This window comes from Phodopus roborovskii, unplaced genomic scaffold (genome assembly GCF_943737965.1).
Source record: "Phodopus roborovskii unplaced genomic scaffold, PHOROB, whole genome shotgun sequence".
NCBI classification, from domain to species: domain Eukaryota; kingdom Metazoa; phylum Chordata; class Mammalia; order Rodentia; family Cricetidae; genus Phodopus; species Phodopus roborovskii.
The window spans coordinates 12,831,135-12,852,111 of record NW_026126482.1 but is presented as its reverse complement, the minus strand read 5'-3'; the positions used below and the strand labels follow the sequence as shown (position 1 = coordinate 12,852,111).

The 20,977-nt window shown below is 47.7% G+C and overlaps 1 protein-coding gene across 2 annotated transcripts in view; it reads right to left on the bottom strand.

Moving 5' to 3' along the window:
* The window catches only part of Fgd3 (FYVE, RhoGEF and PH domain containing 3), a 49,116-nt gene extending 31,668 nt beyond the window's left edge, over positions 1–17,448 (bottom strand). Inside the window, exons 1-3 of one of the 2 annotated variants that reach the window (XM_051194303.1) lie at positions 17,426–17,448; positions 8,447–8,599; positions 6,965–7,451 (exon numbers count right to left, since the gene is read on the bottom strand). In XM_051194303.1, the coding sequence (XP_051050260.1) occupies positions 6,965–7,402 (438 nt within the window). In that variant the 5' untranslated portion in view covers positions 7,403–7,451; positions 8,447–8,599; positions 17,426–17,448. Of the gene's footprint in view, positions 1–6,964; positions 7,452–8,446; positions 8,600–9,064; positions 9,140–17,425 lie in introns of those variants that run through there. The other variant, XM_051194302.1, reaches the window with a different exon arrangement.
* Between the last annotated feature and the right edge of the window lie 3,529 nt (positions 17,449–20,977).

Sequence of the window (20,977 nt, the reverse complement as noted above, 5' to 3'; positions counted from 1 at the left end):
AGAAAAGGAACCCACAAACTCCTCCCTGATCCCCATTTTACTGTACAGCACTGGGGATTGAACCCTGCCCTGAGCACTCTGCAGCTAGGCTACAACCCCAGGCTGTCCCCACTCCCTTCTGTGGGGACACTGACTCCATCTTCATTACCTAACATCTCCATGAAGCAGACTATGATGTTAGTATTATCACATTGGTGACAAGACTCGAGCAGGTGACTTTTGGGATGCATATTCAGTTTATAGCAATGCCCTTCAGCATTTCTCCCCCTATGAAATATGGCACACCAGGGTCCTCCACACCAGGGCTCCTCCCACACCAGGGTCCTCCCACACCAGGCTCCTCCCACACCAGGGCCCCTTCCCCATCAGGACCAGGTCTGCAGGGCAGAAACGGAGAACTTGGCCAGGCACTGAGAGGTCTGGCTCCTCAGAGTGCTACCCAGGGGAGGTGGAACTGTGGACTCTGTCTTGCATGAGTGGAGAGCAGATGAACCCAGAGCAGGAGTGTGAAGCCACCGAACAAAGGCCAGCAACACATTAGGATTCCAGTCCCACAGGCAGATGCTCTGAGCCCCCAACTGTGTGATAGGTAAAGTGTGACTGGGTGAAATCTGGAGTGATGTTTTCCTCAAATGCCCCCATCCAGCCAAAACTAAAAGTAACACACAAAACTTATAAACCATACAAAGAAGCAGGAGAATATAGCCCAGCCAGACTAAATCCCCCTGAAGTTGACCCAAAAGAAAAACAGGCCTGGGACTTGAGGGGGTCAGTTCAGCCAGCAAAATCCTTGCCAATATGCACAAGAGCCTGAGTTCAGTCCTTATATAAACAGCCAGTCATGGTGGCATGCATGTGTAATTCCAGTGATGGGGAGGGAGAGGGGGCAGATCCTTGGGGCTCTCTGGCCAGACTAACCAGTGAGAAATACTGTCTCAAAACGCTAAGGTGGGCCAGGCAGGTGGTGGTGTTCCGTCTTTAGTCCCAGCACTGTAGAGGCAAGGGCAGGTGGATCTCTGTGAGTTCAAGGCCAGTCAGGTCTACAGAGCTAGTTCCAGGACAACCAGAGCTGTTACACAGAGAATTCTTGTCTGGAAAAACAAAAAACAAACAAACAAACAAAAGAACTCCCCCGCCCCTCCCAAGAAACCAAAGTGGATACACCTGAGGAAAGACATAAGATGATAGGTACTATGGCCTCTACCCCCAAGGACATATACATGCAGTCCCTCCCTCCATACACACACAGATCTATAAATTGCTTGATAGGGGAAAAATCTGTCATAAATTCGATAAAAAAAACATCAAGAAATGACTTATGAACAAGGAACACCACCAACAGGGACAAAGACAAAACCATTAAAAAGAACGAAGCAGACATTCAGGAGTTGAATAGTGGGAGCTCATAAGGAGGATCCATTCAGACTTAAAGAAACAGCAAACTTGAAGAGAAGTCATTCAAACAGATAAAATTGCTGTGATCTTCTCTTCTTTTTTATTTTATATGTATGGGTGTTTTTGCCTGCTTGTGTCTGTGCACCTATGCATGCAGTACCTGTGGGGACCAGAAGAGGGCAACAGATCCCTGGAACTGGAGTTACAGAAGGTTGCAAGCTATCAATGTGGGTTCTGGGAATCAAATTGGTTTCTCTGGAAGAGCAGCCAGTGCTCTTAACTGCTGAGCTATTTCTCCAGCACCATACCACACCACACCCTGCTTTTTTCAATATTTATTTATTTTTATTTTATCTATATAAATGTTTTGCCTGCATGTGTCTATGTGTATGTGTGCTAGGTATGTGCATGATGCCTGAAGAGGGCATCATATCCCCTGAAATTGGGGTTGTCAATGGTTGCGGGTAATGGTAACTGAGCCCAGGTCTTCTGCAAGAGCATCCAGTGCTCTTAACCCACAAGCTATCTCTCCTGCTCCCAAAGAAGTCACTTAAAATCAATCAGTGGGGGGAAAAAAAAAAAACAAGAAAGAATGAAGAAAATTATTAAGGACTCTAAAGGACTTTCAGAACATCTTCCAGGAGACCCAGATCTCCATATGAGAGTCAAAAAGGATAAAAGACAAAAATCATTTGCAGGAATGATAATAAGACTCCTCAATCTTAGGAAATAGATGAACACACACATCTAAGAAACCGAAAGAATGGCTGGGTGGTGGTGGCCCAAGCCTTTAGTCCCAGCACTCAGGAGGCAGAGGAAGGCAGATCTTGGTGAGTTTGAGGCCATCCTGGTCTACAGAGTAAGTTCCAGGACAGCCAGGGCTATGCAGAGAAACCCTGCTTGAGAAAAGAAAAAAAAAAAGAAAAAGAAAAAGAAAAAGAAAAAGGAAGGAAGGAAGGAAGGAAGGAAGAAAGAAAGAAAGAAAGAAAGAAAGAAAGAAAGAAAGAAAGAAAGAAAGAAAAGAAACTCAAAGAACTCCAACTAGAATAAGGTACCAGCTGCCTAGTTCATGCTTATAATCTTGGCACCCATGAGGCTGAGGCAGGAGAATGGTGAGGTCAAGGTCAGCCTGGGCTACACAGAAAGACTCTTTGACAATAACAGAGGAGGTGGCACACAAAGGCACCCTATGATGAAAAGATCTAAAAGTCAAAGACAGCATTAAAGGCAGCAGGAGAGAAGTAGTTGGTCTCATGTGCAGGGGCTTCCATGGGATTGCCAGATTCTTCCTTGAGGGAGTCTTTGAGGGCCAGAAGGAATGGACAGATATATTGAGTGCTGAGAGAAACCACTGTCCTTCTAAGACAGAGAAACTAGGACTTTCCCAGGAAGGGGCTGGACAGATGGCTCAGCAGTTAGGAGCACTTGTTCACCTTGCAGAAGAACCAGGTGTGACTCCCAGCCCCAACAAGGTGGCTCTTGACCATTTGTAACACAGTCTTCTGTCCTCTGTCAGCACCAGGCATGCATGTGGTACTCTATATTCATACATTGCGGGCAAAACACCCAAACTCATAAGATAAAATAAATCTTCAAAGAAGTCTTAAAGACTTTCCTACAAAAGCAAAGGCTGAGAGAGTTTACTATCGCTAGACCCACACTCCAAAAAAAAAAAAAAAAAAAAAAAAACAAAAAACAAAAAACAAAATAAAACAAAAACAATGAAATGAGTTCTGGGACTGGGAAGATTGGGAAGATGGTTCATGAGTTAAGAGTGCTGTCGTGCAACCATGAAGACTGAGTTCAGACACCAGCATGAATGGACAAAGCTGGGAATCTTGCCCACACCTGTAACCAGGTCTGAGAGGGATGAAACAGGAGGCTCGCTGGGGTTTGCTGGCTTCAAGCCTGATGGAGAAAATATGAGCCCCAGGTTCAGGAAAAGACCCAGACTGAAAGGAAAAAGCAAAGAGTGATAAGAAGGACACCTGGTGCCTTCCTCTTGTCTAGATATGCACAGGGACATGCGTTTCCTCCACCACACACAGACAACACAGCCTCATACGTGCTGTGGTGGTTTGAATAGGAATGACGCCCATAGACGCATATGTTTGAATGCTTGGTCCATAGGGAGTATCACTATTAGGAGGTGTGGCCTGTCGGAATAGATGTGGTCTTGTTAGAAGTGTGTCACTGTGGGGGCAGGCTTTGAGATCTTATATGCTCAAGCTATGTCCAGGATGGTGTACATCTTCCTGCTGCCTGTGGATCATGATGGAGGACTCTCAGCTCCTTCTCCAGCACTATGTCTACCTACATGCCACCATGCTTTCTGCTTCAACAATAACAGACTAAACTTCTGAAACTGTAAGCCAGCCCCAGCTAAATGTTTTTCTTTATAAGAGTTGCCATGGTGGCTGGTGGCAAGCACCTTTAATCCCAGCACTTGCGATTGCAGTGGTCATGGCACCTCTTCACAGCAATAGAAACCCTAAGACACGTACCAATAAGTAAATACACCTTTGGGGGAGGGAAAGAAGCACAAAAGGAGTCCTTCAAGCAGAGATGATAGGATAGGGCTGCAGATACAGCTGTCGGCAGAGCACCTGCCTAGTGTGCAGGAATCTCTCGGTCCAGTTCCAGAATCACAGAAACTGGGTGTGGGTGTGGTAGCACATGCCTGTACTCTTATCACTTAAGAGCCTAAGGCAGGAGAATTATTAGTTTGAGGTCATCCTGGATTACACAATCTCAGAAAGAGTAACAGTAGAAACGTTAAATCTATCTTCAATGTTCTGTAACACATACAGGTAAATTTGTGACATCAGGGAGGGAAATGTAGGAAAGACTAGAGCTTTGTCAGCATCAAATGAAACACTGTACGTTTAAAATGTTCTAGTAACAACAATGGTAACTAGAAGTATAACAACTATGATTATACACAAAAGTAAGATAGAAGGAATCAAAATATATCTTCATAAAAATCAATGAAACAAATGCAAAGAAAAATAGCTAAGAGAGGAAAGGAGAGAGAAAGAAAGTGACAAGGGACAGGCAGCAACCTTAGGAGCGGACTTTATACCCTGCTCCATTGGTATTGACTTTATATACAATCATGTTAAACTCTTCAGAAAAAAATTGTGTACGTCAAATGAACTGAAGACAGCTGATGCTGGGTGTGGTAGCACACGCCTGTAATCCCAGCTAGAACACTGAGACTTCCAGCCAGCCAGCCTATGAGGCAAGCCCCAGGCCAGCCTGAGGTATAAAGAGAGTCAAGCCCTCTGTGTCCCCCCCATCCCATACCATCCAGGTGGCATCCTGGGACACCAAGACGCAAGCAAACAACAACTAATTATGGTTTTGTTTTGTTTTGTGATAGGACCTCCTGTAACTCAGACAAGCCTCAAACTCCCTGTGTAGCTGAGGGTGAACTTGAACTTCTAATCCTAGGATCACAGGTGTGCACTAGCATACTCCCTCTTTCTTAAATATGTTGTTGTGGATGTAATCTTTTCATACACTGTGAAGATGTGTCACTCAGATTGGTTTAATAAAAAGCTGAACAGCCAATAGCGAGACAGGATTTTCAGGGCAGAGAGGATGCTGAGAAGGAGGGCAGAGATGCAGAGAGCCACCAAGCAGAGTTGGGGGAAGCAGGAAAGCAGTATGGGCAATACAGAGTAAAAGTAGTAAAGCCACAAGGCAGAAAGTAAATTAATAGGAAGGGGTTAATTTAAGTTATAAGATCTGTTTAGAAACAAGCCTAAGCCATTGGCTGAGCTTCATAATTAATAATGCGTCTCTGGGTCTGGACTTGGGAGCTGGCAGGAGGGACAGAAAAATCCACCTACATATATTACTCACAAGAGACTAATTTTGTATATTTGCATACAGAAACACACATGATGAAAATGGGAAATGGTGGGAGAATATATCCTATGCAAATAGCACCCCCCAAAAAAGTGAGTGGCCTTACTTTTAGCAAACAGAATAAGGAGTTTGTCACTAAACCCGGTGACCTGAGTTCAATCCTTGGGACCTACTCGGTGAAAAGGAAAGAACCCATTCCACAAAGTTCACCACTGACCGCTACACCCCCCTCCATTCACTAAATAAATAACCATGTCTTTTAAAAATTAAAAATAATTTTAAAAACGATAATGAAATAATAAAAAGATTACCATGAAGATATAACAATGTGTGAAGTCAGCTATGACTACATTGGGTGGCTAACTAACCAGCAACAAATTAACAGCTAGAAGCCTCGATACCCATCTTTCTGCAATGGGCAGAACATCTAGGCAGAAGATCAGTAGGCAAGCACCACCATACACAATGGTTTACTTGACAACACAGCAACGCTTGATGAACATCGCTCAGGATAGACCATGTTCTGCACAAAACAGATCTTAACAAAGAAAGCTGAAAGTATTCAAATTGTCTTTTTCAATCACAATGGGATAAAGCCAGAAAACTGAGAAAATTCACAGAGACAGGCAGATTCAGTAACACAGGAGGCAGGGATAGGGGCTCCAGGGGCAGGCTGGTCAGTTACACTGCAGGTTCATGAAGAGACCCTGCCTCAATTCATACAGTGGAGCGAGGTCTAGGAAGACACCCAACATCAACTTAGGGACTCCACACGCATTCCCACACCCGTGCAAATGCACCCACATATATAGGTATGCCCCCCCAACATGTGAACATAGACACCCAAAAAACAAAGAAAGGACGAAAGGCTGGTATGGCTCGTATCTATCATACAAGGTCCCAGGCTCCATTCCCAGCACCAGCAATATATTTACACAATCTTAAAACAACCTAACTGTACTTATTGAGAAACTAGAAGAGCAAGAGTAGGCTAAGCCCAAGGCTAGGCTAGAAGAAGGAAGGAAGTAAGAAAGATCAGAACAGAGATAAAAGACAAAGAATGGAAAAACAATTTCAAAAGAATAACCAAACCAAACTTGGTTTTCTGAAAAGTTCAAGAAAACTGGCAAACTTTATCTAGGCTACCTTACAGAACAGAGAGAAGGCTCAGTTACTGAAGTCAGAAATGAAAGAGGGGGTGATATTGTTACAATTGGTGTTGTTACAATTTCTTATATCCTAAAGAGGATATAAGGAAATGAGCAATTACGTGCTAACAAACTGCACACCTGAAAAAAATGAATCCTCAGAAATACTTGGCTATAAACATTATTGAACCATGAAGAAATAAAAATATCTGGACTAAGCAAATAAATAAGGACACTGAATCAATAATTCCAAACTCCCCACCAAGGATAAGAGACAGGTGGCTGACAAATTCTACCACACTTTTAAAGCAGAATTAATAACTATCTATAAAACACCCCCCCACACACACACACACACACCAATGAGGAAGAAACCACATTCAAGTGTCATGGATGAGCACACCCAAGGTCTCTGAGGCCCCACCTAGCTTTCTCTGGTAGACTCCACCCCAGGTACATTTCCTGAACACAGGTGTGGGTGTTACACACCACACATCTCTATCAATGCCCAGACACCCTGTGTTGGTTGTGGAGGAAGGGAAGCTTACCTGAGTCAAGCCGACATTCTCCTCTGGCCTGGAAGGGGTGGTCTTAGGGTCGGGCTCCTCACCCACACCACTATCCTCTTCCTCCTGGCAGGTGTCTTGTAGGACCTGGCTGTCCACACCTGCCTCAGGGTGTAGCCCCAGTATGGCAGGGCCTGGGGAGCCCTCACTGCCCTCTTCACAGGGGAAGTTCTCACTGGCCACACTGGATGATGGGCTGTCAATCCCACTGTCCCTGTTTGGGACCTTCATGGCACCAGTCGGCTCCCCCAAGGAACTGTCTCCTGCTGAAGCTGGGCTGCCAGGAGCCCCTAGGTGGGCACCTGGCACAATGGGAAGTGCTTGAAGCTTCCCCAGTGAAGAGCTTCTGGGCCCAGCCCCACGTACCCCAAGAGGGGCAACAGTTTCTCGGGGAGTTGAGGAGCTTCTACCCAACTCCATCTTCTCAGCCAGACTCACTGGCTCTGCTAGGAGGCTGGCCAGGGACTTCCTGTTGGGGAGAAAGATACCTGATCTGTACCATCACTGAAAATAACCCCCAGAGAGTCAACCTCAGTCAGACAGCAGGGCAGGCTGGTGCTGTGTGGGAAATACTTCACAACAATCCATAGGCTTCAGTTGGGTCCTATCCAGACAGGCTTTGAGAGAATGACAAAGGGAACATGCTTTATCTGAAAAGTAAGGTTTTCATCTGCATAAAAAAGGAGTCGTGGGCCTGGGGAGTCCGTGAGTACAGTGCTTGCCGCTGTGCAAGCATGAGGACCTGAGTTCAGACACACAGCCCCGACATCAAAAGCTAGGTATGGGGGGTGTGTGACTGTGCCTGTAATTCCTGTACAAGGGAGGGGTGGGGGCTGTGGAGACAGTTGGATCCTCAGAACTCAACAGCCAGCCAAAAGAATGAGTTCTGTGAGAACTCTGCTTCAAAAAATAAGAGGGAGACACTGGTGTGACCTCTGGACTACACCCCCACAAACACGTGCGCACATGTGCGCGCATACACACACACACACATGCACATGCGCACATACACATATGCACACACACATATATACACACATGCATGGATTACCCCACACCCATCCACACAGAAGTAACCCTGTGGAATGCTTCGTGAAGTTCCCAGGATGAGCGGCTACTGGCTGTTTAATATATTTAAAATACGTTCGTGAAACGTGACACCCAGCAGAAGGGTGGCAGCTTCCAATTATAACACACTACTGTGTCAACACAGCGTTTTAAACCCTGCCATTCTTAGGAGATGAAGCCATTGAGCGGGACACCACAGGAAGTTAGTTCACTTGCACACCACACAGGAGACAAAGTCAAGTGTCAGTTCTCAGAGCTCAAGGAATTCCTCAACGGCTCTGAGGGGGTCTAAGGTGAGACTTGACTAGAGAGAGATAAACCATCTCTGAAATCATCTCCCTGATGCTAAGGAGCAGCCTCAGAGGAAGAAGGGGGCTGCAGACAACAGTCCCTTACCTGTTAACCAATGCTGTTGCACAATGAGGCTGACAGAGATTGACGGGCAGGCGCCTGCTTCCTCCTGGACTCTGGGGTTGCCCAGCAGAGACTAGAACCGCCTATTGAAAATCTCTTGCCCAGAACATTGCAAGTGGAGCTGTTCAGAAAGTACTGGAAAAACACAAATGAGAATGATGTTTGGAAGAGTCATAACCCAGCTCTAATGGAAGGAGCTGAAGGAAAACTTCTTAGGCCCCACCCACCACAGCAGACCCACAGCAGAACACAGGCTTCCTCAGGGCAGATGGAGGGCACAGAAAAAAAGGCTCACTCTCAGTTTCTGAGACCACACATGTGACCCAAGAAGGCCAGGATGGTGCCAGGGTCGGTGCCCACGGGTGAGCAGTACCCGGAAGCCAGGGATCAGCTGGAATGTGTAGGCAATGCCCAGGTTTCGGAAAGCTGGGCACATCATAGTCCTCACTAACCCACACTGTCATTCAGATCCTAGCAACTCACTGAAGAGTCCCCACATGCATGCACAGTAGCGATCTTAAACACACACAGTAGCTCTGCTCTCCACTAGACACAGTGACACATGGTCCCACCAGACGCACACAGCTGATATATACTCACACTGTTCCTACACTGGATACTTGGTAGCTCGATGCACATGCTGGCTCTCTCCCACGCTCTCTCAGATAGTCCCTGGCCCACAGCTTCTTTCCTCATTCCCTTCTCCGGAGAGCAGAGTTAGAACCATTGGTGCAGACGCCAGCCTCACACTTTTGCTTGCATGGGGAGAAGATGTCTGTGTCTGTCCTTGTCCTAAAGCTACACCTGTCTGCCTTGCCTCTAAACACTCTACACAGAGTCAGTGGCTTCCCCTGTCAACAGACCACAGAGCAGACCAGAGCTCCTCCCACATGCATAGGCTCCTGAGCACTCACCTTCCTGTGGCTAAACTACCTTGGGGATGGGCTATTCTATCAGTGACTCCAAAGTCACTCCAGGAAGACAGTTTTCATTGGCTAGCATCACATTCTTCTTCTTCTTTTTTTTTTTTTTTTTTTTTTTTTCTTTAGAGGAAATAGCTTTATTACTCTGGTTACTATTTAACACTTGCCTCAAGGCCATCGAGTCTTAGGTGTCCAAACATCTGTAGTAGCTGGACTGTAAGAGAATTTACCTGTCAAATTCAGTCAGAAAGAAGTTTGTTGAGTGTGCTCCAAGATGGTAGCAAGCTAAACAGTAACTAGAATTCATGCTACATTCTTAGCAGCCTTGTTAGACTTCTGAACAGAAAATACATGTTTTGCTGCATTCTTCTCATAGCACGGGAGATAAACTGCAAGTTTCCAGAAGGCGGCCATGACACAGCAATAAAAAGCTCTGTAAGGAATGTGAGTTGAGTTCAGCCTCGGTGTGGTCAGAGGCTGCGATCTGGCAGAGTAGAGGTTGGCTCGGCCCCACTGCAGGGGAGTTGTGCTTCTGGCCAAGACATGTGTTTGTGTTTGTGTCAACACTGAGTGTCGTGCTTAGTCACTCTCCATCTTATTTAGACACGGTCTCTCACTAAACCTGAAGCTCAGTTTGGCTAGACTGGCTAGCCAGCAAGTCCAGAGATTCTTCTTTCTCTCTGCCCAGCACCGGGGTTAAAGGAACTGGCTAGCATGCCCAGGTTTTTATGTAGGTGCTGTGGACCTGAACTCAGATTCTCACATTGTACAGCAAGCACCTTACCCACTGAGTCATCTTCCCACCTCATCTTTGTCTCTGAGACAGGGTCTCATGTAGTTCAGGCTGGTGCCAAACCTGCTAAGTAGCCAAGACTGACCTTTAACCCTTGATGCTCTCTGCTTCTACCTCCCAAATAGCTGGGTGTACCCTATCGTGTCCAGCTCAGAAACCGGATTTTTTTTTTTTTTTTTTTTTTTTTTTTTTTTTTTAGTGGAGCCAACACCAAATGGAGAGGAAAATGCCCATTACAAGTGGTGTGCGGTCTGTAACTATATACCATACAAAGGAGACTTTACAAGACACCACACGTCAGACAGCAGAGCCCCAGAAGCCTTGAGACCTGGGAACCAGTGGGTGAGACTCTTGCTGTCTCCAAAGACTGCCTAGGGACTATTGTGAGCCAGGGAGCAGGAAGGAGAGCCCGGTGGGCTCTCAGAGGTGAGAAGATGTCCAGTTGACCTTGAAGTCTGACTGGGGCTGACAGGACAAAGCCCTACAAAGAGGAGAGCGTCACAGAAAAAGACCAGAGATCTGCAGAGACACCCCTGAGGACTGTTGAGTACCCGTTGAAGGACACTTCAGAAGCCCGGACAAAGAACAGCCCCTCAGAGGACCAGAGGAGCATTTGCAACACCTACACAGGGCAAGATTCCTGTGACCACCATCCAGCCTGAAAGCTGCAGATCTGCAGGGTGCCAGGTCCAGTACTCAGAAGGGTCTTGCCTTGGTGGCGGGAGGTCACTGAGTTTCTGGTGGCTCGTCTCTGCCATCCCATTTAACCAATCTTAACAGGAAGGCCAAACTATTTACAATTTAGTTTTATCCTTAAAGAAAGCTCTAAAATATCTAGCACCCAGCAAGGTAAAAACCACAATGCCTGGCATCTAATCAAAACTTGCCAGGCAGGGCTGAGGGTGTAGCTCAATTGGTAGAGGGCTTACATAGTATGCATGCCCTGCGTTCAAACCCAGCTCTACTAAACTGGATGTGGTGGTACACCCTGTAATCACTCCGATGAGAAGGCAGGAGGGCCAGAAGTTCAAGGTCATCCTTAGCTATATGGGAGGGTAGAGGCTACATAAACCTTGGATCCCTCCTCCCAAATACCAGACACACGTATAACCAGTCATGATGGAAAAAAACCAAACCAAAAGCCTGATCAGTTGAAACTGACTCATAACTGACGAGGATGTTGGAAACATCAGACAAGAACATTAAAACATAATTAGGCCTGTGTCTAAGGATAATGACAGAATAGCTGTGGGCAAGCCACTTTGGATCCTTGCTTAGCTTCTCCTTGGCTTAACTTAATAGCTTCCCATTGAAAACCCACCAAGGTTGGGTGATGGTGGTGCATGCCTTTAGTCCCAGCACTTGGGGGGCAGAGGCAGGCAGATCTCTGAGTTCAAGGCCAGCCTGGCCTACAGAGCAAGTTCCAGGACAGCCAGGGCAACACTGTCTTAGGGGATAAAAGGAAAAGAAACCCCAGCAAATGTATGTTATTAAGGAGCAAGCCCTGGGGTGCTTCTGGCCTTCTTAGCTCAGATGGGGTAACCAGCACCCAGCCATGATTAATGTCACCTCGTGACCCAGAGGAGCCGAGAGTGATCAGCCTAGGAAGGGCTCTAGTAGCTGCTGCTGTGATCAGGGATCCCCCATCTGCTGAGAATACAGTGGGGTGCCTCATGCTGTGGGATTGGGGGTGGGATTAGTAGGACCTCAGGGGGAGGGTATGAGGGCGAACTGAGTGAAGATACAACACGGTATCTTTTTCTTCTTTTTTTCTTTCTTTGAGACAGGGTCTTGCTATCATCCAAGCTGACTTCAAACTCAGCATCCCCCTGCCTCTGTCTCCTCAGATCTGTGACTGCAGGCATAAGCCACCATACTCAGAGGGAACCCTTTCTTTTGAACCAGGGGGAGAAAAGCTCTGAGAATTCACATCAAGACGCCAACATCTTAGAACACCTGAGTTTACTCTTGGTCGAGTGGAGCACCAGGAGGAGTATGGCCCCCCAAAGGTCAGAGCCCTGCAGAGAGCACAACTGTTTTTGAACCCTTAATGCACGGCTTTGGCTCTCTGTGCCACTTCTCCCATTCCTGCAAACAAGATCAAGGCCCAGCTGCACATCCTGTCACCTAGGGTTGAGGCTAGGGACAGTGAATCATGGCACAGCATGGAGGACCATCCTGGTGGTCCTGGCATTACTACGGTTTCAGCATATGAGTTAAGGAATGACTCTCCCATGGGCTACAGTTCTAGGCCATAGACACCTTCCTGGATGACAGATCCGGACATGAGGAAGCAGAAGGGGAGGGATAGAGTTCCCTGCATGACCAGGAACATCAAGCTCCCATAGGCTCCAGCAGCCTGATCTCATAGGAAACCCTGTATAGACAACCTCTGTCTCACCCCAAGCTAGAATCCAAGGCCTTGTGTATGCTAGGTTGTCATTTACTTCTGTGGTATACCGCCAGCTAATACATCCATCTTCAAGGTGATGTGACCCTTGTTAGCCCTGGAGTTTTGCATGTAGCAAGGTCCTGTTTATATGCCTTATTTCCTAGAAAACCAGGGCCACACTCAGCCCTGTGTTCCCTGGAAGGTCCACAGCATGGTTCTACACAGATTCCTGAAGCCTGGGACAGCATACAACACCACACCCCGATTAGCCATTTTGTTCATTTTTGGACAACCTAATAGGCAGTGTGGCACATCCATCTGATGGATTACTGTCACCCAAAAAACTTTAGGCCACTCTAACAAGCTGGGATTAAAGGTATGCACTGCCATGCCTGGCTAATGTACTCTTCAAACAAAATAAAATTACTCTTATATCTGTGTGTGTGTGTGTGTGTGTGTGTGTGTGTGTGTGTAAGAGCCATTGCTACCATGTCAGAGGACAATTTTGTAGAGTCGATTCCCCCCTCTTCTTCCATGCAGGCTTCAGGGTTACAAGACTGACTCAGCCAGTCAGTCTTGGCTGCAGGAGTCTTTGCCTGTTGAGGCACCTTTCCATCTCACAGTTAATCTTCTTACATCTATGTTTACTCAATATTTTTGTTTACTGTGTGTACACATGCATGTTTGTGTGTGTGTGCGGTGTGTGTGGTGGGGGGAGCATGAGTGTGCCACAGCATGAGTGTGGAGGTCATGAGATATCAAGTCCTGTAGAACGGAATGACATGGGCTCTCAGGTCCTGTGGGTGGGCTAGGCTGAACTCTCAGGTCCTGTGGGCAGGTTAGCCTGGATGCTCAGGTCCTCTGAGACGGCATAACCTGATCTCATGTCTTGTGAAGTAGATATACTGGTTTCTTGGGTCCTAAAAGGAGAATGACATTGTTCCTCAGGTCCCGCGAGATTACCTGGATACTCAGATCTTGTGAAGCAGGATAACATGGTGACTTGGGTCCTGTGAGGTGAAAGGACTTGGGCACATAGGTCCTGAGAGACAGAGCATGGTGGTATGATGGGACTAGTCTAGTAAGGTCTGCTTCCTGGTGGAATGCTGCCTTCTATGATCTCAATTTTAGTTTTACATTTTTAAAGTTTGCATATAGTCAAAGCATGTCTGTGTGGATGTAGAAATATTAGAAGGGTTCTGAACATTCAGGTTCACCATTTATTTGTTCACTCAAAATATCTATGGAGTCTCACATGCCCGGCTGAGGGCCATGTGATGAAATGCACCTCCCCTTTCAATCACACACCCAGGTCTTCCCATTTCACAAGAGCTGAGTGCCCATACGATGGTAACAATTACAAGGAACTCATATATTTTCTATTGAAAGAGTGATCACAGGAATGTGACCTTTGCGAAGCTATTTGTAATCTCCCCTACTTCAAAACTCTTTGTTTACTTAAAGACCAAATTCAATGGCCAGGGCAGAGAGCCCTTTCTCATTTCATTCATTTTCTTTGTCCTCAGTTTTTCCTCTCAATGAATTTCACACAGTATGTTTTAATCAAAGTCACTCCTCTCCCCCTAGCCCCTCCCACACCCACTGCCTTCTCTATCCACCCACATTTGTGTCTTCTTTTCTTTTCTTTTTATTATTTATTTATTTATTTATTTTTTATTTTTTTTTTTATTTATTTTTTTTTTTTTTGAGACAGGGTTTCTCTGTATTGCTTTGGAGTCTGTCCTGGAACTATCTCTGTTGACCAGGCCTTCCCGGTCTCCCGAGTGTTGGAACTAAAGGCGTGTGCCACCAACACCTGGTAAGATTTGATGCTAAGCCCCTATTGCTGAAAATATCTCGTACTAGAGTCATAAAACACGGAGGAAATAAAACTGGTACTGACCTGGAGGTTTCATCACCAATAGCTAGCTTCTATAGTGCTGGAAGCTGCTAAGTTACCAGATGAAATCACCAATCATACCCTTCTGTGCCCTGTGAGCTACCATAATGACTGGCCTGGAAAGACAAGCTCACTATTGTAGTAGTGGCATGAACATCATGGGAGTAAACAATTACTTTCTGATTGGCTTTAAGGCCCATTCCATAAGATGAAGCCCATACCTGGCACCATTGTCAGACCGAGAGCCTGTGACTAGACATGTCATACTGCTATTCTGCCAAATAGACACTGTATTAAACACACTGCTGACGACTTATTAGACCCGTAGATAACTCATCAGAGAAGTTTCTATTTGCAGTAGGTAGCCATTAGCATAGAGGCTCACAGATTTGCACCAAATTTTAAAATAGCCAATAGCAAGAAAGATTGTGAGGCTGAACGCCAGCCAGCTGGAAAAGACACAGTACCCTTGTATTAGGATAAAAACCTGTTCTATGTGCTTGCCACCCAGCAATTCGCCCTTTGTAAAAGCTGCCTTGTCCATGTACTCTCACTTTGTCTGTGTGTTCTTTGTGCAGTATTGGTGGGGTCCCTGGACTCCAGATTTCATTTCCAGCACAGGTCAGCCCACCTCATAGGACCTGAGTGTTCACAGATCACCCTGCTTTACAGTCCCAAGCATCTAAATAATCCTCATCCCTAGTGGTTCAGAGATGGGCAACGATATTGTAGTAGGGAAAAGCAGCAAGTATGGAGTTAACAAGTCAGGTCATGTGGGGTACAGTATCCATGGTAGGGATCACTAGGGTGGGTGTTGGGGGGAAGGACTTGATATCGGTAAATTAAGTTCAATGCCGGTGTAGATGGCAGCCAGTGGCCCTAGCCCCATTTGGGAAGTTATTGAATCAGGGTCTTACCAATCGGGTTTTAAAAGGAAAGTTAAACGTGAGGCCCAGATGCCTCAGAGACCACCTGATAATGGTCATGGAAGAGCCTGTCCTAGCACCTGAGTCAAAGCACCAGAAGGAAGAGCAGACCAGACCTCAAAATGTCAGCGGGCTGCACTTGGCTTGTCCTCAGCCCAGCATGTTGCTGCCTCCCTTTTACATAGGAGCTGCCCTATTGCATCCCTCCCCATCAGTGAGCGCAGCTCTGTCGTATCTAACTGTTCATCCACCTGCTAGATATCCGGGCACAGAGGATCCTGCACACAGAGGGAAGTCGCCACAATGAATGAAGGGCCTTCTCATCTCTCATCTCCTTCCTGGACTAGCCTGGTCCTTGCCCTGTCAGTCACCCTACCCAGAGGCAGGCAGAAACAGGCCATTACAGCCACGAACAGCTGTGCTTTCCTTCTGTCCTTGTTTCCAGCACACATCCCTTTCAGAGTCTCCCTGTAGCTATGAGAAGAGTCCACAAACCCAGCATCATCTGGGTTTTATATCTGCCCAGTGCTGCCTTTAAGTCCCTTCCCAGTCACTTGACAATGGGACCTGGGTCTTTCTCTCTGTACGTGGGAGATCACAAGCAGCCTACCCAGGGCCCATAAGAAGGGGCAGTGCAGTAGAAACTTCCTGAACATGAATTAAGACACCCAAAGTCCCTGTTGTAGTCCATGGAGTTGGCTTTATCATGGGGCAGCAGGGCCACGCTTCTCACACATCAGTCAGGCTAACGAAGACAAGCTCATGTCAGTGTTAATCTCATAATGTGCTCTTGACCTCTGTACACAGAGCCCAGTGTGGCTGTGGGGCCCCTGCACATTGGGAGGTACAGATCCCTCTAGAAACAGAAGTCAGGCTCCACTTCTACCCCCAGGAGCAGAAGCAGGCTTCATGGGGCCTCTAGCAGCCCAGTTGAGACAAACCACTTCCTCCTGTCCTTGCTGAGTCCAGCCCCACCCATCCCCCCAAGCACTTTGTGAATTACCAGCTCAGAGAGTTTATATGGGGACCAACCAGTCCCTTCACTGGCTTGGGGAACCAGGATGAGCAGACAGAGTGCTCTGGGCCTGTTTCTTCTCTCACAGAAGTAGGGGCTAGGGAGACATTTTGGTCAGTAAACCATTTGCTTTGCAAGCACAGGGACTTTAGTTTGATCCCTAAAAGTCAGGTTAAAAACAAAAACCCAGCTGAGTACAATGGCATGCTCTGTTAATCCCAGTTGGCTGACAGATCTGGGGCTTCCTGGACAGTCAGCCTAGCCAGGCCAATGAGAAACAACAAGGTAGACAGGTCCTGGGAAGTAACTCCTGAGGTTGTCTTCTGGCTTCCTCACAAATGCCTGTGTGCTTACATGAACCCCCCCCCACACACACACACACACACACTCAGCTAACAAAGGCCACCCTGGGTGTTAGGAAGGACCAATCTAAATCCAGTCAGAATTGCATAAACTCTAAACCTCAGCAAGCTTGGCAGTATTCAGATTCTACTTTACAGAGGGATTGGGGAAATTGTGCCCACAGCACAGTTCTGGGGCTCTGCAACACCCATTACCCTGTTCCTGGCATCCTTTTGCCATCAGGGTCCCCTCCCTGACCCCCCATAGCTGCTCATCCTCTACTGCACTTAGTGGTCCCCAGAAAAATGGAAATAGGCTGGTCATCCTCAGTGACAGTGACTCCTGCCCTCCACTCCCCACAGGTCCCAGAGCCTGGCTTTTCAAATAAGCCCTGCCTCTCCAGCCTCTGTGCCCTCTGCTCAGCTAAACATAATCCTGTTGTTCCATCTCTGCTGCTGTGATCTCTCCTGCTCTGGGGCTGCCAGCATCCTAAGGTACCACTCCCCAGGGCTGCCCAGGCATAGCTGGGGGGTCCCAAGGAGTCCTTAATGGGCTCAGCTTTCTTTCTGGGCAGTGTCCTGCTAGATAGATACATCTGCTAATATCTAAACTGTAGATTCGAGAAGATCAGAATTGGAGTGGGAAGGCCTATCCCCCACCAAGGACTCACCTGGGACCACTTCCTCAGCTCAGACAGAGACCTGCTCCATTTCCCCTGAGCCTAGAAGACAGGAAAGAGGCCTAAGGCATCCTGAATGGGGTCATCACTGCATGGGGGCAGCCTTGGATCTGTGCCCCTCTTGAGTTTCACTGACAGACTATCCCTCGCATAAGTTTGAGCTGTGCTCCATCTGCCAACGGCATGTCCGGTACCCTGTAGTTATAGAAGCTTCTCTTGCTGACCAGTCAATGCCTACAGCCGCGCTATCTTTCCACCAGTGTGAGCCGCTGAAGGACAACGGCACCAAATGAGATCCTGCTAGCACTCCACAGCAACTTCCTGTCTTGAAAATATCTATCTCCCTTGAATGGTTCCCGCTTGGCTTCTAGTTTCCTCCCACTCCCCTCCCCATGTGCGCCCCTCAAGAGACACCTGACAATATTTTAGGGCTCACCAAAGATCCCAGGAGCCAACCTCCACTCACCACTCTTCCATGGCCAGGCAGTGTCTCCTCCAGGGCTTAGCTCACTCAAGAACAAAACCCAACTTCCTCTTTCTAATTTTTGCAATATTGGTCACAAAACAGTGGCGTATTTGCATTTCCGTAGCAATGACGCAACGTGAGAGGAGGTTGGCTCGCTGTTTCTGAAGGGCCTGATCTGCTTGTGGTGGGGATGACTTCGAAAGCGTAATTCTTAGTCACAACCACACAGGGCTCCTGGCTCCGAAGTAGCAGCAGCCAGGGCTGAGTTCAAGTTTAACAACTCACTGGGCGAGGACCACTGTAACCCTCCTCCTGTGTCTGGCTTGATGGGGTGGCTCCTCTGAGCAGACCTGAGATGGCTGAGGTCTGCAGAAAGAGGATGCACTAGGCCACATGTGACCCCGACCAGACAGTCTCGGAAGCCCTTGGTCTGCTCTAAAGCTTGATGGGTGGAAAAGCAAAAGGGCTATGGAGGTTGGGAGAGGCAGGACCCAGCTGAAAGACTGGTTCAAGGTGACTCCTCCAAGGGACCTGGAGAACCTCCGGTGGCCTGGCTGATGAGGACTGCTCCCGCAGGGCTGAGTACTGCCTCTCACAGTCAGCCTTAAGGGGAGGGGCCTCGTTATCTCAGGAAGTCAATAAATAATGAGGGCATTTGCCTCCATTTTAGTAATTTTTGATGTTTTGTTTTGTTTGAGGCAGGGTTTCTCTGTGGACTAGCCCTGGCTGTCCTGGAACTCACTCTGTAGACCAGGCTAGCTTTGCATTCAGAGATCCACCTTCCTCTGCCTCCCAAACGCTGGAATTAAAGGCATATACCACCACTGCCTGTCAAGTAATGCTTTTTTAATCGAGCCTAAATAGTTTTGTTTTTGCTTTGTGTGGTGATATGTTACCACAGCTTTGGTTGAGACAGTCTCACAAGTAGCCCAGGATGGCCATGTATTCACCAGGTGGTCCAAACTGATTTGAATTTACACCTTTTTGGTTGTTGTTTGTTTTTTGTTTTGTTTGTTTGTTTGGTTGGTTGGTTGGTTATTTTTGAGACAGGGTTTCTCTGTCTAACAGTCCTGGCTGTCTGGAATTCACTTTGTAGATCAGGTTGCCTTTGAGGCACTTATTCTTTAACTCAACCTGGGATCAGTCAACATGTCTAGGTTGGCTGCCCAGCAAACCCCAGGGCACCTCCCGTCTCTGCCTCTCTTAGTGCTGGGATTTCCCCACGGGGCTGGGGCTGGTGAGTGCACTGGACTTTCCCCACGGGGCTGGGGATTGAACTTGGGCCCTCATGCTTGCACAGAACCATCTTAATTCTCTAAACTCTACCTTACTCAGCTAGTTGTGTGTGTGTGTGTGTGTGTGTGTGTGTATGAGTGTGTGCATGCATGCATGGGTATACATGCACTGGTATGCACTTATACATGAGAGCCAGGGGACAAGACTGGCTTGTCATCAGTCTTCAGATGAGGTCCATTCATTTTTTAAAGCAGGGCTTCTCACTGGACTGGAGGTGAAGTAAAAGCTATGCTGGCCTGCCGGCAAGCCCCAGGGATCTGCCTGTCTCTGCCTCCCAAGTGCTGGGATGGCGAGTGCATGCATCTCACCCAGATTTTTATGTAGGCTGGGGGGGGGGGCGTCAAGCCCATGTTTGCAGGGTGAACGCTGTCCCGGAAGCTGAAGACTGAGGTGATGCAGACCTTTTACAGGTTTCTTGTGACTCTGTTGGCCACTCTGAGGGACGGACACACATGCACACATAGCTGCTGTATGCAGAAGTGATACACTGGGGTGGTCAAGACCTCCAGGAGCTCAAACCAGGAGACACACCAGGAGGGGTGCCTTTGGTAAGATGGAACTTCTCAGATCCTCAATTCTTCCATAGCATGGAGAGGTGCATATGTTATGAGAAATGAGGCCTAGCCCAGGCAAGCACCTGAAGAATATTATTAGTTCCTGTCTGAATCTCCATTTCTATGCTATTACTGTCTGGCCCAGAGGCCTTTCCTTCACTCCCTGAAGGGCCATGTCCCTTAAGGAGGCAGCCTCAGGCCACCCGGATGCTTCCAGCTCAGGTCAGGAAGCACAGCACCTGTCCCCCAACACGGTACAGTTGTCCCTCTGCTGCCACGCCCTGAGCCTGGAGGCCAGCAGTGGAATCCCACCAGGACTGGGAACCATTCCATCAGGGATACAGAAGCAGCTGGAGGAAGTCAAGATAAGCAGCAGCATGGCAGGCCCCGAGAGGCAAGCAAGCTTCAGAACAAGTGAGTCAAGGACGTGAGGGAGGACCCGTGGCGTAAAAGCAGAGCAGAGGCCAGGCGTGCTGGTGCTCCCCCTTAATCCCAGCACTCGGGAGGCAGAGCCAGGCACACCTCTGAAAAGTCAAGTCAGCACTGTCTGCATATCCAGTTCTAAGGGCCGCATAATGAGACTCTACCTCAAAAAAGCGGGTAGGTGGGGGGAAGGCCAGAACTGAGGTCCGATGCTCTCTTCTGCCAGAGCAATGGTCCAGTGATGGCTGTATCCTGGTAAATGTAGCCCCTCCCACTGGGAATGACCATAAATATTAGTGTTCAGTAAAACCTGCCGAGGTGGCCAGGTGACTTCCTAGACTAGGTCGTACACGGCACTACAGTTTCTGTTGGGGCAGGGTAGATTTGGTCTCCATGTAGGAAGAACATTCAAGTGGCTCCGAGGGGACACATATCTGGAAGAAACTGAGTCCCCAGCCAACAGCCAGCACCAACTTGCCCTGAGTGAAGATGTCTATTTCAGCCACCATCTGACTGTATTCAGAACCAAGCCATACCAAATTCCTGACCAGTCAAATTTAGCAGAGGTGATGGATTCACTACTGTGTATGTGTGTGTGCAAGATGTGATACATGTATGTGCATTCACCTGTGTGTGCACATGTATGTGGAGGTCAATATAGGGTATCTTCCCTTACCACCCTCCACCTAACCTTTCATGCACTTTTATTTGTGTGCTTGTGTGGGGCACACATGTACCATTGTGTGCATGTGGAGGTCAGACCACAACTTCCGGAGGTCAGTTCCCAATCCCACCGTGTGGGTC